The sequence below is a fragment of the Balaenoptera physalus genome (assembly GCF_965194825.1).
Source record: "Balaenoptera physalus genome assembly, chromosome: 11".
In the NCBI taxonomy this organism is placed as follows: domain Eukaryota; kingdom Metazoa; phylum Chordata; class Mammalia; order Artiodactyla; family Balaenopteridae; genus Balaenoptera; species Balaenoptera physalus.
Window position 1 is genome coordinate 103,762,649 of NC_138896.1, and position 22,048 is coordinate 103,784,696.

The following is a 22,048-nucleotide window of genomic DNA, read 5'->3' on the forward strand; positions in this document are numbered from 1 at the left end:
TGCAAAGCCACACACTGAATCAGAGCAAGAAAGGAGGAGCTAATCATCTAAATGGCCTCAATTCCACCCCACTCTGACCTCACTACCGTCTCACTCTCCACTTCTACCCCATCCATTCCTTTCCCTGCTCAGTAGCAAATCCTTTCCCATCAGTCCCTCCCAAAGGCTCCTGAAGCCACATCAAGATCAAGTTCGTGTCTGAGGGGTGACTTACAGGCTCTCTGCCATCTGGTCTTGCCTTTGCTTCATCACGTCTTTTTTTTTTTTTTTTAAATGCAGCTTTATTGAGATATAATTCAAATGCCTTACTATTCATTTAAAGTAACCCAGCGCTCATTACATCTTTTTATTCTCTACACTTCAGGGTCACCGAAGTCTTGTTTCGGTTTCGTGAAAACACCACCACCTCAGCTCTTGGGACCTTGCATACACTGTTCCGTCTGCCTGGGATAATCTTCCCTTATATCTTCCCCTGGCTCTGTATCTAATTCCTTGTAATCCTTCACATCTTGAGATGATACTTTGCTGGGAAGCCTTCCCTGGCCTCCCAGGTTGGATGACTTGCAGGACATTCCCACAGCCTCCCTCGGATTATCCCTGTCACGACATGTGACACAGTTTTCTGAGCTCTTAAGGTCTGGAGTGTGGCTTGCTTGTGTGCACAGTTTTGGGCAGATGGTCAATGAATGTCTTGTTTAGTGAACAGGAAGATCTGAAAATATCTAGCATGGCACTGGGCATGTTGCAGAAATCCAGTAAATATTTGCAGACTTCATGGCCTACTAGGATAGGGCAGTACCTCCTTTGGGGAACATTCCAGGTAATTAAAGGGTAAAACATGATTGTTTTTTCTTTCCTGGTACCCATGCCACCTTCTTCTGGCAGCAACTCCCCTATTTTCCTTTAGGGAATCATCCTTATCCCATTTTCATTCCTTATAGTTTAGGTAGGGCTAAGCATTTCCTGGAATGTGTACATGACCCAAATCAAGTAGCCTGACTTTTACTGGAATTTTAAGGGGTGCTTTTCACTGGGGTTACTAAGCTGGTGTCTCCCTGAGAAGACAAACTACCTGATAGTAGAAAAAGGCAGACCTGAGAAAGCAACCAAGTCTTGATGATATCAGTGAGGCCCTGGCTACAGTGAAGACACTGACCATTGAACATTTTAGTTACTGAACCAACTTACATTCCTTTAAAAAAAATTGCTTAAGCCAGATTGAGTTCTGTTTCTATCACTTGCAACTGCAGTATTCCTCACACAGTTAGTAATCCCCCGTGTCTCACACATACACCCATGCCCATCACACTCCTTATAGACCAGAGGAACCATACTGACTTTTGCCTCTAAGTGCAGGTTTACCTACTGTCCTCAAATCTAAGTCATCATTATTTTTCTGAGTTGTGTTGTGCAACTGACCGTCAATGTTTAGCCTTCCACGCAAGGTGCCTTCCATACCACGACCAGTAAGTGGACATTTCAGGTTGTCCTAAATGGTTTCAGGTGCTAAGTCCAGGTTTGTGGAAAAGGTAGAACGCTCATCTAGCAGTCTGACCCAAATTAAACTCCAAGAAGCACACATGATAAAGACTGTTCCCTGAACTTGTGAGCTGGTTCTGGGAAGAGCCTGCTAAAACAAACTTGGCTTTTCCCTTTGACTTGCTGGTGCCAAGGAAATGTGCATTTACCACTGTGATGGGTCAGAAAAGTCTCACACATTTTACCCACCTAACTTTGCTACAGGGAAAAGGACAAACTGTGTGTGGATCAAGAGGCAGACTGAAATGCTCTGAGGATGCCTTGTAGGAAAGAGGGTGACATCACTCAATCACCAGTTACTGTTTCCATTCCTGCCCTACCTGGACCTTTTGGTATATATCATACAACTCCCCACTTTGTCAGGGAGCAGTGAATTGTAGACATTTTAATCTGAAGGCCTTTGCTGGTTCTGTTCCCTCTGCTTGGGATGCCCTTCTACACTGCAGAACTCTTTCAAGGCCCAGGTCAAAGGTTAGCTCTCCTGGGAACCCTTGCTCCTTTAATATTTTATTTTAGCAGCTCTTTTAAATATTAGCATTTCTTACCTTGGGTCAGTGGGTCACTATGAATAGGCTTTGGAAAGTCTATTAGTGCTCCTGGGGTTACCCGAGAGGTCTGTGTGTCTGTGCCCATGTGTGTTACTCAGGAGGGGAGGGTCAGAACTTCCATCAGATTCTCAAAGAGGTCCTGTGACCCAGTGAATGATTAAGAACCACCAATTTCTTATGTGTCTCTCTTATGAGTTCCTGAGGGCAAGAGTTACGTCTTTTTCCATCTTAGACTCTCCAGCACTGGTCCATGATAGACACTGATAACTGCTGGCAGAAGGCTGTTAGTGACCCACAGAGGCAACATTTTTACAGGCAAAGAAAAGAAAACAGGATGGTTTAATTTGTAGAGTTGAGTTGTTTGTTTTTGATTATAGCGTTCAGCATGTAAATTACATTCACCTCGTGGTACAGAAATGGCCCTCTGCCACTTCCCTGGGACGGTTAATCCAGGCAGAATTATTCCTGGGCAACCCTTACCTATGTGTCTGCCAGCAATCACCCTCTCTCCCTTCTTTTTTTTTTTATTTTTTATTTTTCTTCCCCTCTCCCTTCTTACAACCATATGTAAGCTCTCTCTCATCCAGAATAACTTGGACATGGGGTCTGTCGTTCAACAGAGTAGCCATATACAGTACAGCACCACTGATTTGTCAACGGATTTGATATATTCTGAACTCCAGATCAAGACCTTGCATTACTTAACTGTTGAAGTCTTTGAGGATCCCAAAGGCACTTGAGAATCTGGCAGTGTCTCAGGGTCACCAATTTTCACTGGACAGTATTAAGACATAGAGAAGGTTTGCTAAGTCTGTCCTGGCCCTGGGTATTCACTCTGAAAAGTTTGTTTGAATAAGGTTTTAACATATTGGCTCTTCATGTCATTCTGCAGGCGCAAAATGAACAACACAGAGTTTCATCCATTGGTCCTAAATTTTCGGTAATGAAAATGTATTATTTGCATAAGGAAAGTTATAAAAATACTAACAAAAAATTAAAGGTAAAACGCGGGGTGTTTGGATCCCAAGAAAACAGGTGTTTACTATGGTTTAGAAGTCAGAGTGACTGTACATAATCATTAGGTTTAATTGACAACACTTTTTCTGAAATTCCTGAATTTTTGCTAAGTTTTATATATTATCACTAGCTTGAGTTTCTCCCCCTCTCTTACTTTTATTACTAGAGTCACCAGAAGGAAAACTTTAAACATTTCAAAACTCGTTGTTTCTGGGCAAGTCACCCAGCACACACTCCTCCTGTTTCTTCTGGTTTCAAACATAAAGGCGAACCTGGCTCAGACAAGAACAATCCTTGCTGCACACCCGCCAGCTCACGCATCCCCCTTTTTATTCCGAGAGGCTCCAGCTCAAACAAACGTTACAAGGTTAAGCGCTACTCTGAGTTCCTGACACAGCTGACCCCTGCTTGGTCTTCAAAAAATAGAGGTCTGTAATTCCTTTTTGAACATGCCTTCGAAGTGGAGGTCTTTGGCCATGAGCTCCTCTTCGACATCATCTAGTGCCCACTGGTGATCCGTCAGCTCCAAAGCTTCCCACTCTGTCTGCAGAGGAAGAGAATGTGGGGGCAGGGAGAGAAGGGCTGTTATAAGAGCAGCGCTGACTTGCTTGGGCCAGGAGCTGGGTTCAGCTATGTACATGTGAAGCTCACTCAATCCTATGAGGTAGGTGCTGCTCTCCCCTTACCCACCCCCCTGCCCCCAAGTTACAGACTAGGAGACTAGGCTAAGAAAGAAAAAATTTGTTCAAAGTCATTGGAGCTGGCAACTAATTACATTTCTCAAGTATTCTATTAATGCTGACTACTTTCGCCTTTAGTAGGTTTTTAAAAAATGTTGTATGAAACTTAATGTGCAATACAAATGTTAGCTCATGGGTGTGGGTTTTTAAATATATAATTTAGGCCGTAAAATTCACCCCTTTAATATGTGCAATTTACTGGTTTTTAGTATATTCACAAAGATGTGCAACCATCACCACTACCTAATTCCAGAACACTTTCGTCACTGCAAAAACAACTCCATGTCAAACAGGAAACACTCCCCACTATCCCCTCCCCCAACCACTGGCAACTACTACTTTACTTTCTGTATCTTTTTTTTTTTTTTTTCCGCTTTGTTGGAGCTTCGTTGCTGCGCGGGCTTTCTGTAGTTGCAGCGAGCGGGGGCCACTCTTCCTTGTGGTGCGCAGGCTTCTCATTGCGGTGGCTTCTCTTGCTGCGGAGCACGGGCTCTAGGCACGCGGGCTTCAGTAGTTGTGGCTTGAGAGCTCTAGAGCACAGGCTCAGTAGTTGTGGCTCATGGGCTTAGTTGCTCCGCAGCATGTGGGATCTTCCTGGACCAGGGATCAAACCCTTGTCCCCTGAATTGGCAGGCGGATTCTTAACCACTGCACCACCCGGGAAGTCCCTGAACATTCTTGTACTAAGTTTTTGTGTGAACATGTGTTTTCAATTCTCTTGGGTACTTAGCTAAGAGTAGAACTGCTGGGTCATATATGGTAACTGTGTTTAACTCTTTGAGGAAAGGCTAAAAACTGTGTTCCGAAGTGGCTGCACAATCACCAGCAGGTATGAGGGTTCCAATTTCTTTGTATCTTTGTCAACACTTATTATCCATCTTTGTATCTTATTGTGGTTTTGACTTGCATTTCCCCGATGACTAATGATGTTGGGCATCTTTTCATGAGCTTAGCTTATTGGGTATTTGTGTATCTTCTTTGCAGAAATGTTTATTCATGTCTTTTGCCCATTTTTACTGGATCATCTTTTTATTGTTGAGTTCTAAGAGTTCTTTATTCTGAATACTGGACCCTTATCAGATATATGATTTGCAGACATTTTCTCTGATTCTCTGGGTTGTCTTTTCACTTTCTTAATAGTGTCTTTAGAAGCACAGTCTTCATTTTGACAAAGTTCCACTTTATTTTTCCTTTTGCTGCTAATACTTTTGATGTCATATCTAAGAAATCATTGCCTAATCCAAGGTCACAAACATTTACACCTACGTTTTCTTTTAAGAGCTTTACAATTTTAGCTCTTATAGTTAAGTCTTTGACCCATTTAAAAACTTTTATTCAAAAAAATTTTTTTTATTGTGGTAAAATATATATACAAAATTTGCCACTTTTAGCCACTGTTAAGTATACAATTTAGTGGCATTTATTAGGTTCACAATGCTGTGCAACCATCACCACTATCTATTTCCAAATTTTTCATCCCCTGAAACAGAAACTCTGTACCCAGTAAGCAATAAGAATCTTTTCTCCCCCACTGAATTCTCTTGGCAGCTTTGTCAAAAGTCATTTGATCTAAATGTATGGATTTATTTCTGAACTCTCAATTCTATTCTGTTGATCTGGATGTCTGTGCATATGCCACTCCCACACAGTCTTGATTACTGTAGCTCAGAAGTAGGTTTTCAGATCAGGAAGTATGAGTCTTCCAACTTTGTTATTATTCAACACTGTTTTGCCTGTTCTGGGGCCCTTTCATCTCCATATGAACTTCTGGATTAGCCTGCCAATTTCTGCAAGACAGGTTGGTGGAATTTTGATAGGGATTATGTTGAATCTGTAGATCAACAGATCTAGATTGCCATCTTGATAATATTAAGTCAAGATAATATGTACATGGATATATTTCCATTTATTTAGGTCTTCTTTAGTTTCTTTCAGCAGTATTTTACAATTATCAGTGTACAAGTCTTGCGTGTTTTAAATTTCTTCGTATTTTATTCTTTTTGATACTATTGTAAGTGGAATTGGGTTTTTAAATTTTTTTTTAATTGAAGTATAGTTGATTTACAATGTTGTACCAATCTCTGCTATACAGAAAAGTGTATCAGTTATACGCATATAGACATTATTTTTTTACATTCTTTTCCATTATGGTTTGGAATTGTTTTCTTAATTTCAATTTTTCAGATTCTTTATTACCAGTGTGTAGAACAACGACTGCTTTCTGAATATTGATCTTGTATCCTAAAACCTTGCTGAACTTATTACGTGTAATAGTTTTTTTGTGGATTCCTTACGATATTCTATATACGAGACCATGTTATTTGCAAACAAAGATAGTTTTACTTCTTCCTTTCTAATCTAGATGCCTTTTCTTTCTTTTTCTTGCCTAACTGTCCAGGCTAGAACATCTAGTACAATGTTGAGTAGAAGTGGTGAGAGTGGACATCCTTGTCTTGTTCCTAACCCTAGGGGAAAAGCTTTCAGTATGAGTATGGATGTTAGTTGTGGGTCTTTCATAGATATCTTGCATCAAGATGAGCAAATTCCCCTGTATTTATAGTTTTTATCATGAAAAATTAGTGAGAGTTTGCTGTACAAAAATTATATTGGACTTTACAAATTCCAGAATCATTTCGTGAAAGGCTGTAAGTAATTTAGATTTTTTTTTTTTTTGGCTGTGCTGCGTGGCCTGTGGGATGTTAGTTCCTTGGCCAGGGATTGAGCCCAGGCCCTCAGCAGTCAGAGCGTGGAGTCCTAATCACTGGACCGCCAGGGAATTCCCAATTTAGATTTTATTGAATGAAATTTATATCATGGTCCAAAAAAGTTCAAAATATTCCAAATGTTTACTTGGTACCTCTGATTGGGCTGTTTTGTTTTTTTTTAAAATTTATTTATTTATTTATTTATTTATTTTTGGCTGCGTTGGTTCTTCGTTGATGCACACGGGCTTTCTCTAGTTGCGGCGAGCGGGGCTACTCTTCGTTGCAGTGCGCGGGCTTCTCATTGCGGTGGCTTCTCTTGTTGCAGAGCATGGGCTCTAGAGCACAGGCTCAGTAATTGTGGCCCACGGGCTTAGTTGCTCCGCGGCATGTGGGATCTTCCTGGACCAGGGCTCGAACCCATGTCCCTTGCATTGGCAGGCGGATTCTTAGCCACTGTGCCACCAGGGAAGTCCTGGGCTGTTTTTATAACTTCATTTACAGTGTGGATTAAACTGGGTGAGCATTTAAAAACCAGTAAAAGTACCAAGAATCTCTAATTTACTTAACAGATGATTCTGTCTCTGGAATAAGAGCCATGTAAATGGAAATACATTTTTGCTAAATTTAAAGGATGGAACCACACATACTACACTCACTTCAGGAAATTCATCTTTAAAAGTAACTCTGGTAACACCTTTCCGAGCTTCAGTGAAGCTCGGAGGAGAAGTGAGTGTACCTTAAAAGCTTTGTTGGTGTCTGCAGGCATGGCCATGGCTGCTCCAGTCATCTGTTCCTGCATCATCCGTGATTGGTCAGCAGCTGCAGCGTAAGACACATCCGCGTGAGTGCCAGGGCGCAGAGAGCACCCAGGACCCTCGGAGAAGGACGGTCCTTACACAGCACTTACAGATGCTTGGTAGTGGGTTAGAGAACCATATGACAGTTCACTGGCCCTGTCACGCACTATGTGAAAGCACTTTACCTCTTCTGAAAAATGGACATGATAATAGCAGGAGAAGGAAGATAACTAAAGGAAGTGCTAAACTTTATTTCAAATTTAAATAACACTAACAACAGCCATCAGTTACTGAGCAACTCCTACATGCCAGGTACTTCACTAAGTACTTTATGTGTCTACCTCATCTACTCCTAACAACAAACCCAGAAGTCAATCATTAAGGTCCCTATTTTACAGATAGGCAAACAGAGGACTGGAGTGCTTAAGTAACTTGCCCAAGGTCCCAGCTTGGCAGAGAGAGCCAGGATTGATACCAGCAGGAACTCTAGTCAATGAGTAAACTGATCAAACCCAGCCTTCTTTCAGCTTCAGGTTTACAGGCTTGTATTGCTGGAGCTGGATCCCTCACAGGAGGGCATCAGACCCTGGGCAACTAAATACTGTCCCCATGATTACCAAGGAGAATTCAGATCTTCAGTCTGACCCTGGGGTTTTTAAGACTCAGAATACCTCAGAAACTTATGAATATGTTTAAGGAATGAAGCACTGTATTTGACTGTGTTCACAAACAGCATAGACTACATGATCATTCTGGCCCTGGCGTGAATGACTCATCTATTGAAGTATTTGCTTCTTACCATTATCTTGGCCCAAAATCAGAGAGTAAATGCTCCGAAGCCCAAAGACATTGAGGAAATACCAGGATGCAGAACTCACCCTAGGAAGCAAAAGTGAAACAATGTAGGTAAGTTATTTCAGAATTAACCTAGTTCACACACTTTTCTACCATCCAAAGTTGTTCAGAGTATGTAAAGGAATCACCTGGGGCAGGCTGTAGTCATCCAAAGCACAACCAAAGAAGAAACACAAGTTGTGAAGGCCATGTTGCAAATAGTTATAGCTCTCTGCAGGCGAACAGCTGAGCACTGGATTTGGACAGACTTGGGGGTCAAATCTCAATTCCTCCACTCACTTCCCAGAGTTGCCATGAGAATAAAATAAGGTAATATACGGAGGCAAACTGCTCCTTCCGGCTATGTGATAAATTCTTTGGCATTCAGTAGCAGGAACTGAACTCACAACTGGTGTGCTTCATTTTATCAGGGAATGCAAGCTTTGTTTAATTTTTCCTTCATACATAATGGGTTTTCAAACCATTTATTATTTGTAATCATAAAAACAACACACACTTGTTATATATAATAAATGCCAACAATACTAAAGTACATAAAATATAAATAGAAAGAGGCCTCCTGTCCTGAATTCCATTCTCTAGAAGGAATCACAAGTGTTGGTGGGCTTCATACTGAAGACTGTAGCAACTGGGAAAGCCATTCCAAGTTTTGAACTATTATCATCAAAGCCCTCCTTAGCTTAGGTTTCCCACCTTACCCCAATAAAGTTAATATGCTCGCATATAATAAAAACTAAAGAGTATAAGAAATGATACAGAGATGGAAAGAACCCACACTTCATTCCAATACTTGGGTCACACCTATCTGTACATAATGTTGCAGGTTGGTAAGCTAGTTTATAGCCGGTTCTAGGCTCCTTTGTCCACACGAGTATGTCAGATGCTGAGAAAAGATAAAAAAGCTTTTCTCCAGCCCATGAAGTTTTTGTTTAGCCCACATGAGACTGGAAGGTCAAGGTTTAATAGAGTCATGCTACTCATATTAAGTATAGCTTTTCTCCTCTGGGGGAAGGGCACATAGCCAAGACTCTCCCAGCACCGGGTCTATCTTGCCCCTCCCAAGCAACCAGAGACTGCTCTGCTCCAACTGGGGAGTGAATCAAGATCAGCACTGGTTACCCCCCGTTGCCCATTCTCCTCCTTCTCCTACTGTTTGGCTTCCTTTAGATGCTAGTCTTTGGGAAGCCATAGACAAAATAATCTGGAGAGACCACATGAAGAAGCACTACTGCATTCCAGAGGCTGTAGCAGTGTTCTAAGAGCTCTTCAGATTTTGGGTTTTATTACTCTGCTATAAAAAACAGAATGGTAAGACACGAGTGTTGGATTTGGACAGGTTTGTGGTCAAATCTCAATGTCTCCAATTACTTCATAGGGTTTCCATATATTATAAAATAATATATGGAAAATCCTTAGAACGGTGACTGGTACCAATGAAAAGGATTAATGTTGTTATTAGCAGTAATGTATTTTGGAAAAAAGAATACCAACATCGACTTCCATAAGCTCCAGGATATGTATTGCTAAAAAGTCTGCATTGGCCAGAGTTCCTGGCTTTATCTTTTAAATTTCTTGGGGTGGACACATCTGCTCTTGGACTCCTCAGCCCCAAGATGCTAGGGAAAAAGAGGCTGATACAGGGCTTCCCTGGTGGCGCAGTGGTTAAGAATCCGCCTGCCAATGCAGGGGACACGGGTTTGAGCCCTGGTCCGGGAAGATCCCACATGCCATGGAGCAACTGAGCCCATGCGCCACAACTACTGAGCCTGTGCTCTAGAGCCCGCGAGCCACAGCTACTGAGCCCGTGTGCCACAACTACGGAAGCCCGCGCACCTAGAGCCCATGCTCCGCAACAAGAGAAGCCATCGCAATGAGAAGGCCTCGCACTGCAATGAAGAGTAGCCCCCACTCGCCACAACTAGAGAAAGCCCGCGTGCAGCAACGAAGACTCAACACAGCCAAAAATAAAATTAATTAATTAATTAATTCAAGAGGCTGACACATTCTCTCCTTTTGCAAGACTCATTTAAAAGTTGCCATAATCCACCTGTGGCATTCTGAGTGGAGTTTCAATGAGAAAAACTCCAAAAACCTATTCCAGTGAAGCAGGCAAACTGGAAATCCTGTTCTTTAAGAGATCCCTGTTTTAGATTTTGGTTGGTGTTTTTATTAAATAGAAGAAAGTCCTTACCAGGAGGCATCTAATGTGAGTAGTTCAATTCCTTGCTGTAGCATAGGCTTAAAACGGAGGGTCAGTGGAAACGGGACCTTGGCTGCAGAGAAGAAAGAAAAAATTCAGAATCACTCCCAGCTTCCTTTGTAGAACAGTGTAAGTGTGATGCACATATTATTTCCCTGAGGAGGTGGGAAATCTGTACCATACAGTGTTTAGAAAATGATTTCTACAAGGAGATGTTTGTCACCTTCTGAAGAATTAACAGTCAAATGTCACTCTGCTCTAGTTCCTTGAATAACACCAGCTTCTCAAGTGCTTAAGAAGCAGGGGCTCAAACTGAGCTGTGTCCCAAAATCTGGAAAAGAAACTTGCACTGATCTGTTAAGCCCAAAGTGGAATACATACACACAACGAACTACATTACTGAGAAACCTAGTTCATTTAAATCAAAGCAGCTTACAAACAAATTGACCAACAACTCACCCCAACACCTAGAAAATGAAGTCAAGACAGAAATAGGCTTCCCTTTCTCCTACTCACTAGAATACCAAACTAGTTTCGGATATAAACTAGCAATCCACTTGTTTGAGTCCCTATTAGTAAAAAAGCAACCACATCATGAATTTATGATCATTTTGGGATAAAAGCCATAAAATCAGAGCATATTAAATTTTTTTGTTCAAAGACTTATCAGTTTCCATTAGAGAACATAGGACCCGTGATAGTAGTGTCTCAGCAGCCCTTGGATTTCTGAACAGGGTCATGGGAAGGGATCACAGATTAAGTAAACCTGAAGTCTTCTGGGTCTATAACTTACTTGTGACAAAGCCTGAAAACGTCATGTTGATCCATCCACCAATAAGAATCATAGGGAGGACATTTGTGACATTGCCTTTCATCATGTCTGTGAGCATAGTGGGATCTAAGACAAAACACAAGAAACCAATACCTGTTACCACTGTTGGCAGGGACTTACTCCTGTTTTCTGTAAGTTTTTAATTTATTTGATAATTAAAGTAATACAAGCTCATTGTAAAAAATTCAAACGACATAGAAACACAGGATGCAGACAGTTCCTCTGAGCCTACTCTCTGAACACTTTTAACTGTTTGTTTTATCTCCTTCCATCTTTATATATCTATAAAAACATACATATGCACTTATACATGAATATACACACAATAGTTTCTCTCTCTCTCTATATATATATACATATAAAGGGATACTATGCTTACTATTCTGCTACTTTTTTTGTTTGTTTTGTTTTTTGACTGTGTTGGGTCTTCGTTGCTGCGTGCAGGCTTTCTCTAGTTGAGGTAAGCAGGGGCTACTCTTTGTTGTGGTGCATGGGCTTCTCATTGCGGTGGCTTCTCTAGTTGCGGAGCATGGGCTCTAGGTGCGCGGGCTTCAGTAGTTGTGGCACATTGGGCTCAGTAGTTGTGGCTCGCAGGCTCTAGAGTGCAGGCTCAGTAGTTGTGGCGCATGGGCTTAGTTGCTCCATGGCATGTGGGATCTTCCCGGACCAGGGCTCGAACCCGTGTCCCCTGCATTGGCAGGTGGATTCTTAACCACTGTGCCACCAAGGAAGTCCCTATTCTGCTCTTTGATTTTAAAAAGTTAACATATTGGGAATGGTGTTTCCACATTGGTATAATATCTCTCATTATTTTTAATGTCTGCATGGGAGTCCACTGTGTGGTCACTCATCACTTCTGGGTAGGCCTATAGATTGTTTTTTTGTTTGTTTGTTTGGTTTTTTGGCCAATAAACAGTGTTACCAACAACTTCCTTGTACATAAGTCTGCATGTTTATGTAAGTGTTTCTGTAAGAGAAACTCTTAGAAGAATTTCTGGGCCAAGGGATTTACCATTTAAAACTGACTTTCAACAACAGTGAGAGGGCCTAACTTCCCATGACCTTGACAGTAGCAGTTTTGGTCAAGCTTTTCAATCTTTGCCAGTTTAATGGGCTATAAACGACATCTTGTTTTAATTTGCATTCCACTGATTTTAGTGATGTCAAGTATCTTTTCATATACTTATTGGTCTTTTTTTCTTGTAGGTTTTCTAAAAGACTTATTAAAATCAATTCCAGTATCTTCTGTCTAGGTTTAAAATAACTGGTTATCTCACCTAAAGAAATAGGTACTGAAATGAGTGGATAGGCAACACTGAATAATAAGTTATTTTGTTTTACTTTAAAGATGCTGTATTTTTCACATGACTGGGATCAGAGAAAGTAAGAAATCTGTTAGAGGAAAAACTGTAGGATGGGCCAAGCAATCATGCCTGACAGAGAAATAGATGGTCTAGGGAAGCAGTCAGGCAGAATCTGGAGGTCATCTGTCAGCAGTAGGACCCAGGCACTGGATGGGACCTGGGACTGGAATGCTCTCCAGCTGTGCTCCTCAGAGCCCCGGTTCCTGAGGAACAGCAAAGGGGAGAGACCCGGGGACAATGGCTCTAGTCCCCACCGCCTCGGCTGAGAGCTCTTTTTTTAATCCACTTTATACATTGGGGTTCCCTGAAGATTTATTTGAAAAAGAGAACCCCACTTCTGTAGATCCCTGTATCCGATGATCCCTAAGGTCCCTTAGATTACTGTCTTGTAAAATTTAAATTTCAAATAAAATGACATCCTCCCTGCCCATCCCCCCAATAATGATAAAAGTCTTCCTTAAAGATGAGAGAAGGGAATAAACATACCAGTCATAGGAGAAGGAGGAACAACCTTCCTTTTAGTTTTTTTGAAAAATCCATCCTCTGGGTTGTTGAAGTAATATTTTCGTGTCAGGAAAGACTAGTAGAAAAAAGAACTTTTTAAGTCTTAAAACTGTGACATAGCACATTGTCAAATTATGCCCCCAAGGTTTAGTCAGAAGGCCCTTGGAATATGCTGTTACACTCAGAGCTGGCAGCCTACTTGGCAGCTGACCTGACACTTTAGCTGAGTCACATTTAAAAACAATTTCCCAAGAAGGGCAAGGTCACAATGACAGCAAACACCACCAGGACACAGCTTAATTACCGACTTGCCCGCCTTCAGCTTTCCCCAAAGAATCCCCTTATAAAACATTCAGATATCTACTGCCCTCAACAGTGAATCGCGGAGCTTTTACTCATTTATGAGTACCTGTTTGGGAATGTATTTTCCATTTTCCCTGAGGACTCTGCTTCGAATTAGGACTTGACTGAAAAATACAACCAAGACAATGAGATTTTTAAAAGCGAAACACTAGAAGAAAATGAGAGAATAAAGTAGAACACCTATTTAAACACAAGACAGGGCCTATTTGGCAATAGCTCTGTGCGGAAACTTTTCAAAATACAGTGTCCTTAAAACCAGTAGAACATATTTAACCCAACAATGAGCTTTCCAAAAGAGCATTTTTCAGACGTGACTGTTCCTGAACAAAGATTTCTGAGGAAGGCACATTTGGAACATTACGCTCAGCTTTTTCTTACTTTATAATGAGCTAAGAAGGAACTTTCTCTGAGTGAAAAGAGTAGCAGTTGGATGCTACTCAGAAGACCTGGGGCCAGGAGGAGGGAGGAAGGGTGAGGATAAACGAAGGAAGTTTTTAAACCCGATAGAGAAGTGAGTACAAGACTTGACACGGTTGTTACCTGACAGACAACAAATAGAAATTGTACTCAGGACTCAGGATGTTAGTAAGCTTTCAATAAATACTTATTGAATTAATAAATGAAATTATCTGATACTTGAACATAATTGATCATTACAGATAACAAAGTGTAATACCACAAGTAGGCAGTGCGAAGATACAAACATCAAACAGAAGAGATAAAAATGTTAATTTTTTCTAGATTTTCAAAGGTTGTTTTAATGAGCGGAATAAAAAACCTCCTTAAGTTAATGGAAATCCTTCTTGAAAAGTGAAAAAAACTGTATACAGAAATGAACACAAGAAAACTGTGCTTGGTTTTCTGTCTACTCCTCAATGTAGACCACCTGCTCTAAGCAGTCAGCCGGTACGCTTAGGGTCCCGCTGTCACCTTATGCATATTCCAGCTTCTCCATGTGCTGGGATTGCTCTAGTGCCCCCTCCCTCACCAATTCTACCTCATCATGCTCCAACACCCTTTTCAAATCCCACCTTCTCCATAGAACGCTTTTTTTTTTTAAATTAATTTATTTATTTTTGGCTGAGCTGGGTCTTTGTTGCTGCGTGGGGTTTCTCTAGTTGCGGCACAGGCTCGGTAGCTGTGGCACCCGGGCTCAGCTGCTCCACGGAATGTGGGATCCTCCCGGACTAGGGCCCGAACCCGCGCCCCCCGCATTGGCAGGCGAATTCCCAACCACTGCACTACCAGGGAAGTCCCAGAACTCTTTTTTTAATTGAAGTATAGTTGATTTACAATATTGCATTAGTTTCAGGTATACAACATAGTGATTCAGTTTTTTTTTTTTGCATATTATTTTCCATTATAGGTTATTACAAGATATTAGATATAATTCCCTGTGTTATACAGTAAATCCTTGTTGCTTATCTATTTTAGGTACAGTAGTTTGTATCTGTTAATCCCATACTTGTAATTTGTTCCTCCCCGCCTCCTGGTGCCCTTCGGTAACTGTAAGTTTGGTTTCTATGTCTGTGAGTCTGTTTTTGTTTTCTATATAGATTCATTTGTATTATATTTTAGATTTCACATGTAAGTGATATAGTGTTTCTCTTCGTCTGGCTTATTTCACTAAGCATAATATTCTCTAGGTCCATCCATGTTGCTGCAAATGGCAACATTTCATTCCTTTTTATGGCTGAGTAATATTCCATGGAACTCTTTTTGATGCCCAGTGGCCTCATGGAATTCTCTCTGGTCCTCCTCCTCTTGACCTCATTATACTGTACAGCTGACTGCTCTATACACAAGCCTACAGAGGTGACAGGTGATATGTTTCGTTCCCTGGGAGCTAGTCTAAAGCTATTCACGGACTTCCCTGGTGGTGCAGTGGTTAAGAATCCGCCTGCCAATGAAGGGGACACGGGTTCAAGCCCTGGTCCAGGAAGATCCCACATGCCGCGGAGCAACTAAGCCCGTGAGCCACAACTACTGAGCCTGCGCTCTAGAGGCCATGAGCCACAACTACTGAGCCCACGCGTCACAACTACTGAAGCCCATGCACCTAGAGCCCATGCTTCGCAAGAAGAGAAGCCATCGCAATGAGAAGCCCACACACTGCAATGAAGAGTAGCCCCCACTCGCCACAAGCAGAGAAAGTCCACGCGCAGCAACAAAGACCGAATGCAGCCAAAAATAAATTAAAAAAAATAATAAAGACATCTTTTTAAAAAATAAATAAATAAAGCTGTTCACAATGTGGCCTATGTACCAACACTGGTCTGTGACGAGGTAAGAATAGTCACTGAGAGTGAGGGTTTAGAAACCTTTATAGTAAATTGACATTGTCACAACATCCAAATATGTGATCAAAAAATTTTACAAAAGCACCAGTCTGAGATAAATTGGAAATTGAAAAACCAAAAAAATTGGTCCTTTACCACTGACAGTTTAAGCAGCACTGGGTCTCCAATAATGGGTAAGAATTTAAGCTCTGGTGTGGGACAGATGCGTTGAAGTCTTTGCTCTGCCACTTGTTAATTATGTGATCTTGGATGAGTCATTTAAATTCCCTACGCCTCCATTCATATTGTGTATAATAACAGATTTATTCTCATTGAAGAAATACTTCTTGAGCTTCTGAGTGCCATGTTAGGTGACATGAACAACAGTGATCAAAAAGCAAGTATCTCAAGAAAATTAAAGTTTAGTGGGGGAGAAAAACATTAATCAAATAACCACAGGAATAAATGTGAAATTCATCTGTTATGTCCTAGGAAGGAGAGATGAATGGGGGATGCGACTGAGTCTAGTAAGTCGAGGTCTTGGAGAAAGCTTTGCTGAGGCGGTATGATTACGTTGAAATCTTAAGGATGAGTAGAGATTACCTTGGCCACGTGCTGGAGGGAACAGCTTGGGCAAAAGCTGTGAGGGAGGAGTAAGCACTATGTCTCTGAGGACCTGAGAAAAGGCCATATGGCTGGAAGAAAGAGGACTACAGAAATGTGGTGAGACAAGGCTTGAGAGGTTGGCAAGAGCCAGACTATGCAAGGCCATGTGAATCCCAACGCTTTTTAAAAATTTGTGGTGAAAAACATGTAACAAAATTTACCATCTTAACCACATTTAAGCACACAGTTCAGTAGTGTTAAGTACATTCACATTGTTGTGAAATAGATCTCCAGAACTTTTTCATCCTGCAAACCTGAAACTCTTCCCATTGCACAGTAACTCCCCCATTCCCCCTCTCCCAGCTCCTGGTAACCACCATTCTATCAATATTTTCTGTGAATTTGACTACTTTAGATACTTCACATAAGTGGAATCATACAAATACTGTCTTTTTGGGTCTGGTTTCTTTTACTTAATGTCCTTAAGGTTTATCTATGTTGTACCATGTGACATGATTCCTTTCTTTTTAAGGGTTCTACTGTATTTTAGTCTTTATCTTAAAAGCAAAACGGGGAGGAAAGGAAACCCCTGCTGGTGGGAATGTAAATTGGTACAACCTTTATGGAAAATAGTATGGAGGTTCCACAAAAAATTAAAAATAGAATAGAATCACATTAAAAAATATATATATATATATTTGCATCCCCATGTTCATTGCAGTATGAATCACAATAGCCCAGATATAGAAACAACCTTGAAAGGATAAAGACAACATGATATATATGTAGACACACACACACACACACTGGAATATTATTCAGCCATGAAAAAGAAGGAAACCCCTCATTTGCAACAACATGGATGAACCATGAACACATTATACTAAATGAAATGAGCCAGACACAAAAGGACAAATACTGTATGATTCCACTTGTATGAAGTACCTAGAGATAGAAAGTAGAATGGTGGGTCCCAGGGGCTGAGGGAGAAGGAAATGAGTTATTATTTAATAGGCCCAGAGTTTCTGTTAGGGATGAGGAAAATATTCTGGAAGTGGATGGTGGTGACAGTTGCACAACAATGTGAATGTACTTAATGTCATTGAACTGTATACTTAAAAACAGTCAAAATGGAAAATTTTATGTTATGTGTGTTTTACCACATTTTTTTTTAAAGAGCAAAAAGGAAATACTGAAGGACTTTAAGCTGAATTCTTCCCATATATTATGTCATTTAAAGTGATTACCACTGTACCGGCATATCCTAAGCACTAAGTTAATGGTATCTCCTATTTTCCTTGTGCATGTTTTATCACTTGGACTGAAACTCCCTGAGAGTAGGATCTTGACCTTGTCATATTTTGTACCCCAGAGCATACAGCACAGTGCAGGGCACATGGGTGGTCATCAAGAAAACCTTGTTCACTATAGATAATTCAGGACTTCCACAGGCTGAACAGAAATTCGGCTAGGTCTCTATACTGCTGAGCAATTTTGCAGAAGTGGGGTTGAGAATTTTGACCTTGAGGCATTTAAACCCTGAAGCAAGGCAAACTTAAATTATCCTATACATTCTAAACACTCAGTTTCTCTAAGGTCTGCAAATTCTACAAGAAATTTTTAATTTTGCGTTTTCATTTCCATTAATATCTAAAACTAAGTCCTTGTACTGGTTATAAAGGTAAATTTCTGTTTTGCAGTGGTAACTTGCAACTGAAAAACATTTTCTTAAGATAAAACTCTAGTTTTTGTTTTTTTTCCTTTCCGAAGAGTCAGTGTGTTCTTCAATCTTGAGAACCACTTTTTACATACATTCTATTCCCAAATATGGTCTAATATTTTTTTATCTGTGTATTTTTCAGTTTTGGTTTAACACATTTTAGAAAAATTTTAGTAACTTTTGAGGCAGTAAAACTTAATTTATGAAACCAAATGTCCCATTTTGTGATCATTCAGGCTCATGGAAACTTATACTGCATCTAGAGAAATGTTTTACAGACATCATCTAAAATTTAATCCCCACGCCTGCTCTATGAGGCATGTCCTGGTATCATCGTCCTTTTGCAGATGAAGAAAGTGAAACACAGGGGTAACTCAGCCAAGGACAGTCAGCTAGAGGGGGCGCGATGTGAACCCGGGCAAACTGACATAACCCCTGCACTTTCTTGCCCAAGGTCACGAGAGAGTGAGATCGCCGGAGAGGGGAGGGAGCTGACCTGTCGGAGACTTGTTCCTGGGTGAGCTTCTTGTCGCTCTGCAGCAGGATGGACACGTAGTGGCGAATCATGCCCACGAAGAAGGTGATGATAACGATAGGCAGGACCACCCAGAGGCGGATGTTGGAGTCGAGCAGCAGCTCCGGCCCTGCCATCTTCACAGAGAGCCGGCTCCCGGCCAGCTGTAGCCGGGTCGATCTTCACCGGGGCGCAGGTCTGCTCGTCGAGTTCGCCTCCGGGCCTTCTCACGCCCCTCAGCCAGGCGAGCCCGGAACCCCACCTCAGCCTCTGCCCTTGCGCCCTGCCCCACGCCGGGCCGCGCGGCCGCCGGCTTCCGGCGGGGAAGTTTGACGTCACGGCGAGGCGCGCTTCGACGGCGTCCGTGTGGCGTTGCGCCGCGCGGGAAAGTCGAAAAGGATGAGCAACAACGGCTTCTCGGCGGGTGAGTGGAGCAGCGGTCGTCTCCTCTAGAGGCTCCGCGTCTCTGCGGCCGGTCTCTAGGCCCCGGCAGAGCCCGGCCTTTTCATCTGGGGCTCCGCGCCCCGAACCTCAGCTTCCTCAACTGTCTTGTCATGGGATAATCCTCCCAGGTACCTCCTTGCGTCATTAAAATGACGAAGTGAGGAGGGACTTGACCCCTGCTCCCTCCCCGGAGGACCTGGTCCGGGCAGCCCGTCCGGTCTCCCCGGCTTTCAGGCTTCTGTGGAAGCGGGACCGGTTAGCACGTTACGGGCGTGTGCCCTGAAGTCAGGAGGCCGTGACTTGCCTTAGTTTTTCCATCGACAGAATGGCTGGTAATGGTTATAAGTAGTAAACGAGGCAACGGATAAAGAAAACGCTTAGCATGACGCTTGGTACATAGTAAATGGTAAATATTATTGGAAGGCACTGTTATAATCAAGAGTAAGTGTAGGTGGTAGTTAAGAGGCAGATCCTGGAGCCGGATTGCTAAATTGGAATCCCAGCTCTGCCACTGAATGTGAGAATAATGGTAGCTACCTCAAAAAGTTTTGTGAGGAATAAATGAAGTATCAAATGTAAAGCACTTAAAATAGTTTTTATTAGCCGTTAGTATTTACCTGCCTGCCAGCCATTCTCATTTAGCGAATATTCTTGGAAATTTTTTTTATGTCAGGTACCGTGCTGGGCACTAGGAATACCTGAAATAAAGGACACTGGGTTCCTGCTCTCAAAGAGCCCCACAGTCTAGTGCATTGTAAGGGCTCCTACATATACTCTGGAGCAGGGAAGCTGGAGTAGTAATCTCCCTTGGGGATAGGAGGAAGATGACATTTGACTGAGTCTTTAAGGAGGAGGAGTAATTTCCAGGCGGATAAGAGCATTTCAGGTGAAAACAACACCTTATGCAAAAGCACTGAAACCAGGAAGGTTCTAGTTTACAAAATTGAACTCCCTGTGGTTCAGGCCCTCCCCTACCTCTGCAGGCTCATTTCTCACTCTACATTCTCCCTGTTTCAGTGTTGAGTTTTTCCCTGCCTGGACCACTCTTCTCATACCTCTTCTGCTGGCTAACTCTTATTTCAACCCTCAGGTCTCTGCTTAAAAATCACTTTCTCAAAGAGATGATCCCTGAGAAATTGTCCCTGCTTTTCTTCATCACCACCAACTAGACTAGATTTCCTCATAGCACCCTGCACTTTTCTTTTATAACTACATCAGGACTACTTGGTACTATATAGTAAACTCCCTGAGGACAGGGGTTGTATGTGGTTCACTTGTTGTAACCCCAGCACCTAGCACAGTCCCTAGCATGTAGTATTGGGTTAATGAGTTAAAGGAGCAGTAGATTGGGGCTAGATGATGAAGGATCTTAAATGTCAGAGAACTGTGGGTTTTATCTTTCAGCAAGAGGGAAACGGTCTGGCTAAAGAGGCAATTAGGTAAACAAGTCTTGAAAACAAGGCAGTTTTGACCAGACAGAGGAGTTGAAATTTTCTCAGCACCTGGATTTAGATAGCATTATTGTAAAGTCTTCGGTTTTGGATAGTTTTCTTTGAGCTAATAGCTTTAACTTCTCAGAATTCAGCTTCTAACAGGTAATTTCTGTTCTCTGATTTGCTCTGCAAAGTAATTTAACTGAAGAAGGCTTTGGTCAAAATGGTTTCCAAAAGAAGACTCCCAACATCTGAGGATAGAGGGAGCCTGACAGAAGATGCCTCTAGTAAGTGTCTAGTCATTTGTTGCTTTATTTCCTGTAGCACATGTGTGAGGCACTAAAAGGGTTATAAAGTTCCTGCTTTCAGGTGCTGGAGTCACCAAGGCTTAATGGATGGGGCACACAGAATCTAGTATCAGGAGATTTGGAATGAAATTTCTGCCTCTAATTGCATGTATGACTTTGGGCATGCCCATAGTCAGTGAGTTTCAGTCTCCACATACGTAGGAGGAATCTACATACATAAGAGCTTAACTATTGTACATCCTTTAGGTGCTGGGGCACAAAGATACGACATAGTCTATACCCTTTATTTTTTATTTTTATTGTTTTTAAAGGATCTCTGGATTGGGTTGTATTTTAAACAAGCTCCCCCACTTCCCACCACTTTTTAAAAAATATTTATTATTATTTTTTTATTTTTGGCTGCATTGGGTCTTAGTTTTGGTACGCGGGCTCTTCGTTGCAGCATGTGGGATCCTCCTCTGCTGTGTGAGGGCTTCTCTCTAGTTGCGGCATGTGGGCTTAGTAGTTGCGGTGCATGGGATTAGTTGCCCTTTGGTATGTGGGATCTTAGTTCTCTGACCACGGATCGAACCCTTGTCCCCTGCACGGGGAGGCAGATTCTTAACCACTGGACCGCCACGGAAGTCCCTTCCCTTTAAAAATCTTATGTCCCCTTTCCTGCCTTAAAAATGATGATCTAGGGCTTCCCTGGTGGCGCAGTGGTTGAGAATCTGCCTGCTAATGCAGGAGACACGGGTTCGAGCCCTGGTCTGGGGAAGATCCCACATGCCGCGGAGCAACTAGGCCCGTGAGCCACAACTACTGAGCCTGCGCATCTGGAGCCTGTGCTCCGCAATAAGAGAGGCCACGACAGTGAAAGGCCTGCACACCGCGATGAAGAGTGGCCCCCACTTGCCACAACTAGAGAAAGCCCTCGCACAGAAATGAAGACCCAACACAGCCATAAATAAATAAATTTAAAAATAAAAAAAAAAATAAAAATAAAAAATAAAAAAAAAATGATGATCTAGATAAATGCTATGATGGTGATGTATAAAGGAAAAGCATCATATCAAAGCAAGCACACCAGAGGCAAAGTAAGAGTACAGAATCTGTCCATATGAGAATGCAGTTGACAGAAGCCCTAAGAGTTCCAATGAGATGCGGTTGATAGTCTTTCATTCATCACACTCATCCACTCTATTAAGGCAATTCTAACGTTGCTTCATTAAGGGAGAAGAGTAGATAATCATACTTAACTTCAGGTACCTTTTCGTTTTTGTTTGCTTATTTTTTATTAT

At 41.9% G+C, this 22,048-nt stretch overlaps 2 protein-coding genes and 1 long non-coding RNA gene across 14 annotated transcripts in view; 2 read left to right on the forward strand and 1 right to left on the reverse strand.

Annotated features, from left to right (window-relative positions):
* Nucleotides 1-18,661, forward strand: part of LOC309639053 — a 28,512-nt gene extending 9,851 nt beyond the window's left edge. Inside the window, exon 4 of the long non-coding RNA XR_014251429.1 lies at nucleotides 18,524-18,661. This is a non-coding gene — a long non-coding RNA (uncharacterized lncRNA). The remainder of the gene's footprint in view (nucleotides 1-18,523) is intronic.
* EMC3 (ER membrane protein complex subunit 3) lies at nucleotides 3,103-18,888 on the reverse strand. Its single transcript, XM_082415794.1, has 8 exons — nucleotides 18,566-18,888; nucleotides 13,511-13,568; nucleotides 13,084-13,177; nucleotides 11,195-11,299; nucleotides 10,393-10,474; nucleotides 8,146-8,225; nucleotides 7,286-7,368; nucleotides 3,103-3,648 (listed from the first exon to the last, which is right to left on the reverse strand). The coding sequence occupies exons 1-8, from the start codon at nucleotides 18,718-18,720 to the stop codon at nucleotides 3,520-3,522; spliced, it is 786 nt and encodes a 261-aa protein (XP_082271920.1). The 5' UTR covers nucleotides 18,721-18,888; the 3' UTR covers nucleotides 3,103-3,519.
* FANCD2 (FA complementation group D2) overlaps nucleotides 18,841-22,048 on the forward strand; it is a 56,203-nt gene continuing 52,995 nt past the window's right edge. For 8 of the 12 annotated variants that reach the window (XM_082415608.1, XM_082415617.1, XM_082415618.1 and 5 more), the window contains exons 1-2: nucleotides 18,870-19,007; nucleotides 20,655-20,747. In XM_082415608.1, the coding sequence (XP_082271734.1) occupies nucleotides 20,684-20,747 (64 nt within the window). In that variant the 5' untranslated portion in view covers nucleotides 18,870-19,007; nucleotides 20,655-20,683. Of the gene's footprint in view, nucleotides 19,156-20,654; nucleotides 20,748-22,048 lie in introns of all 12 variants that reach the window. The other 4 variants (XM_082415614.1, XM_082415610.1, XM_082415612.1 and 1 more) reach the window with 3 other exon arrangements.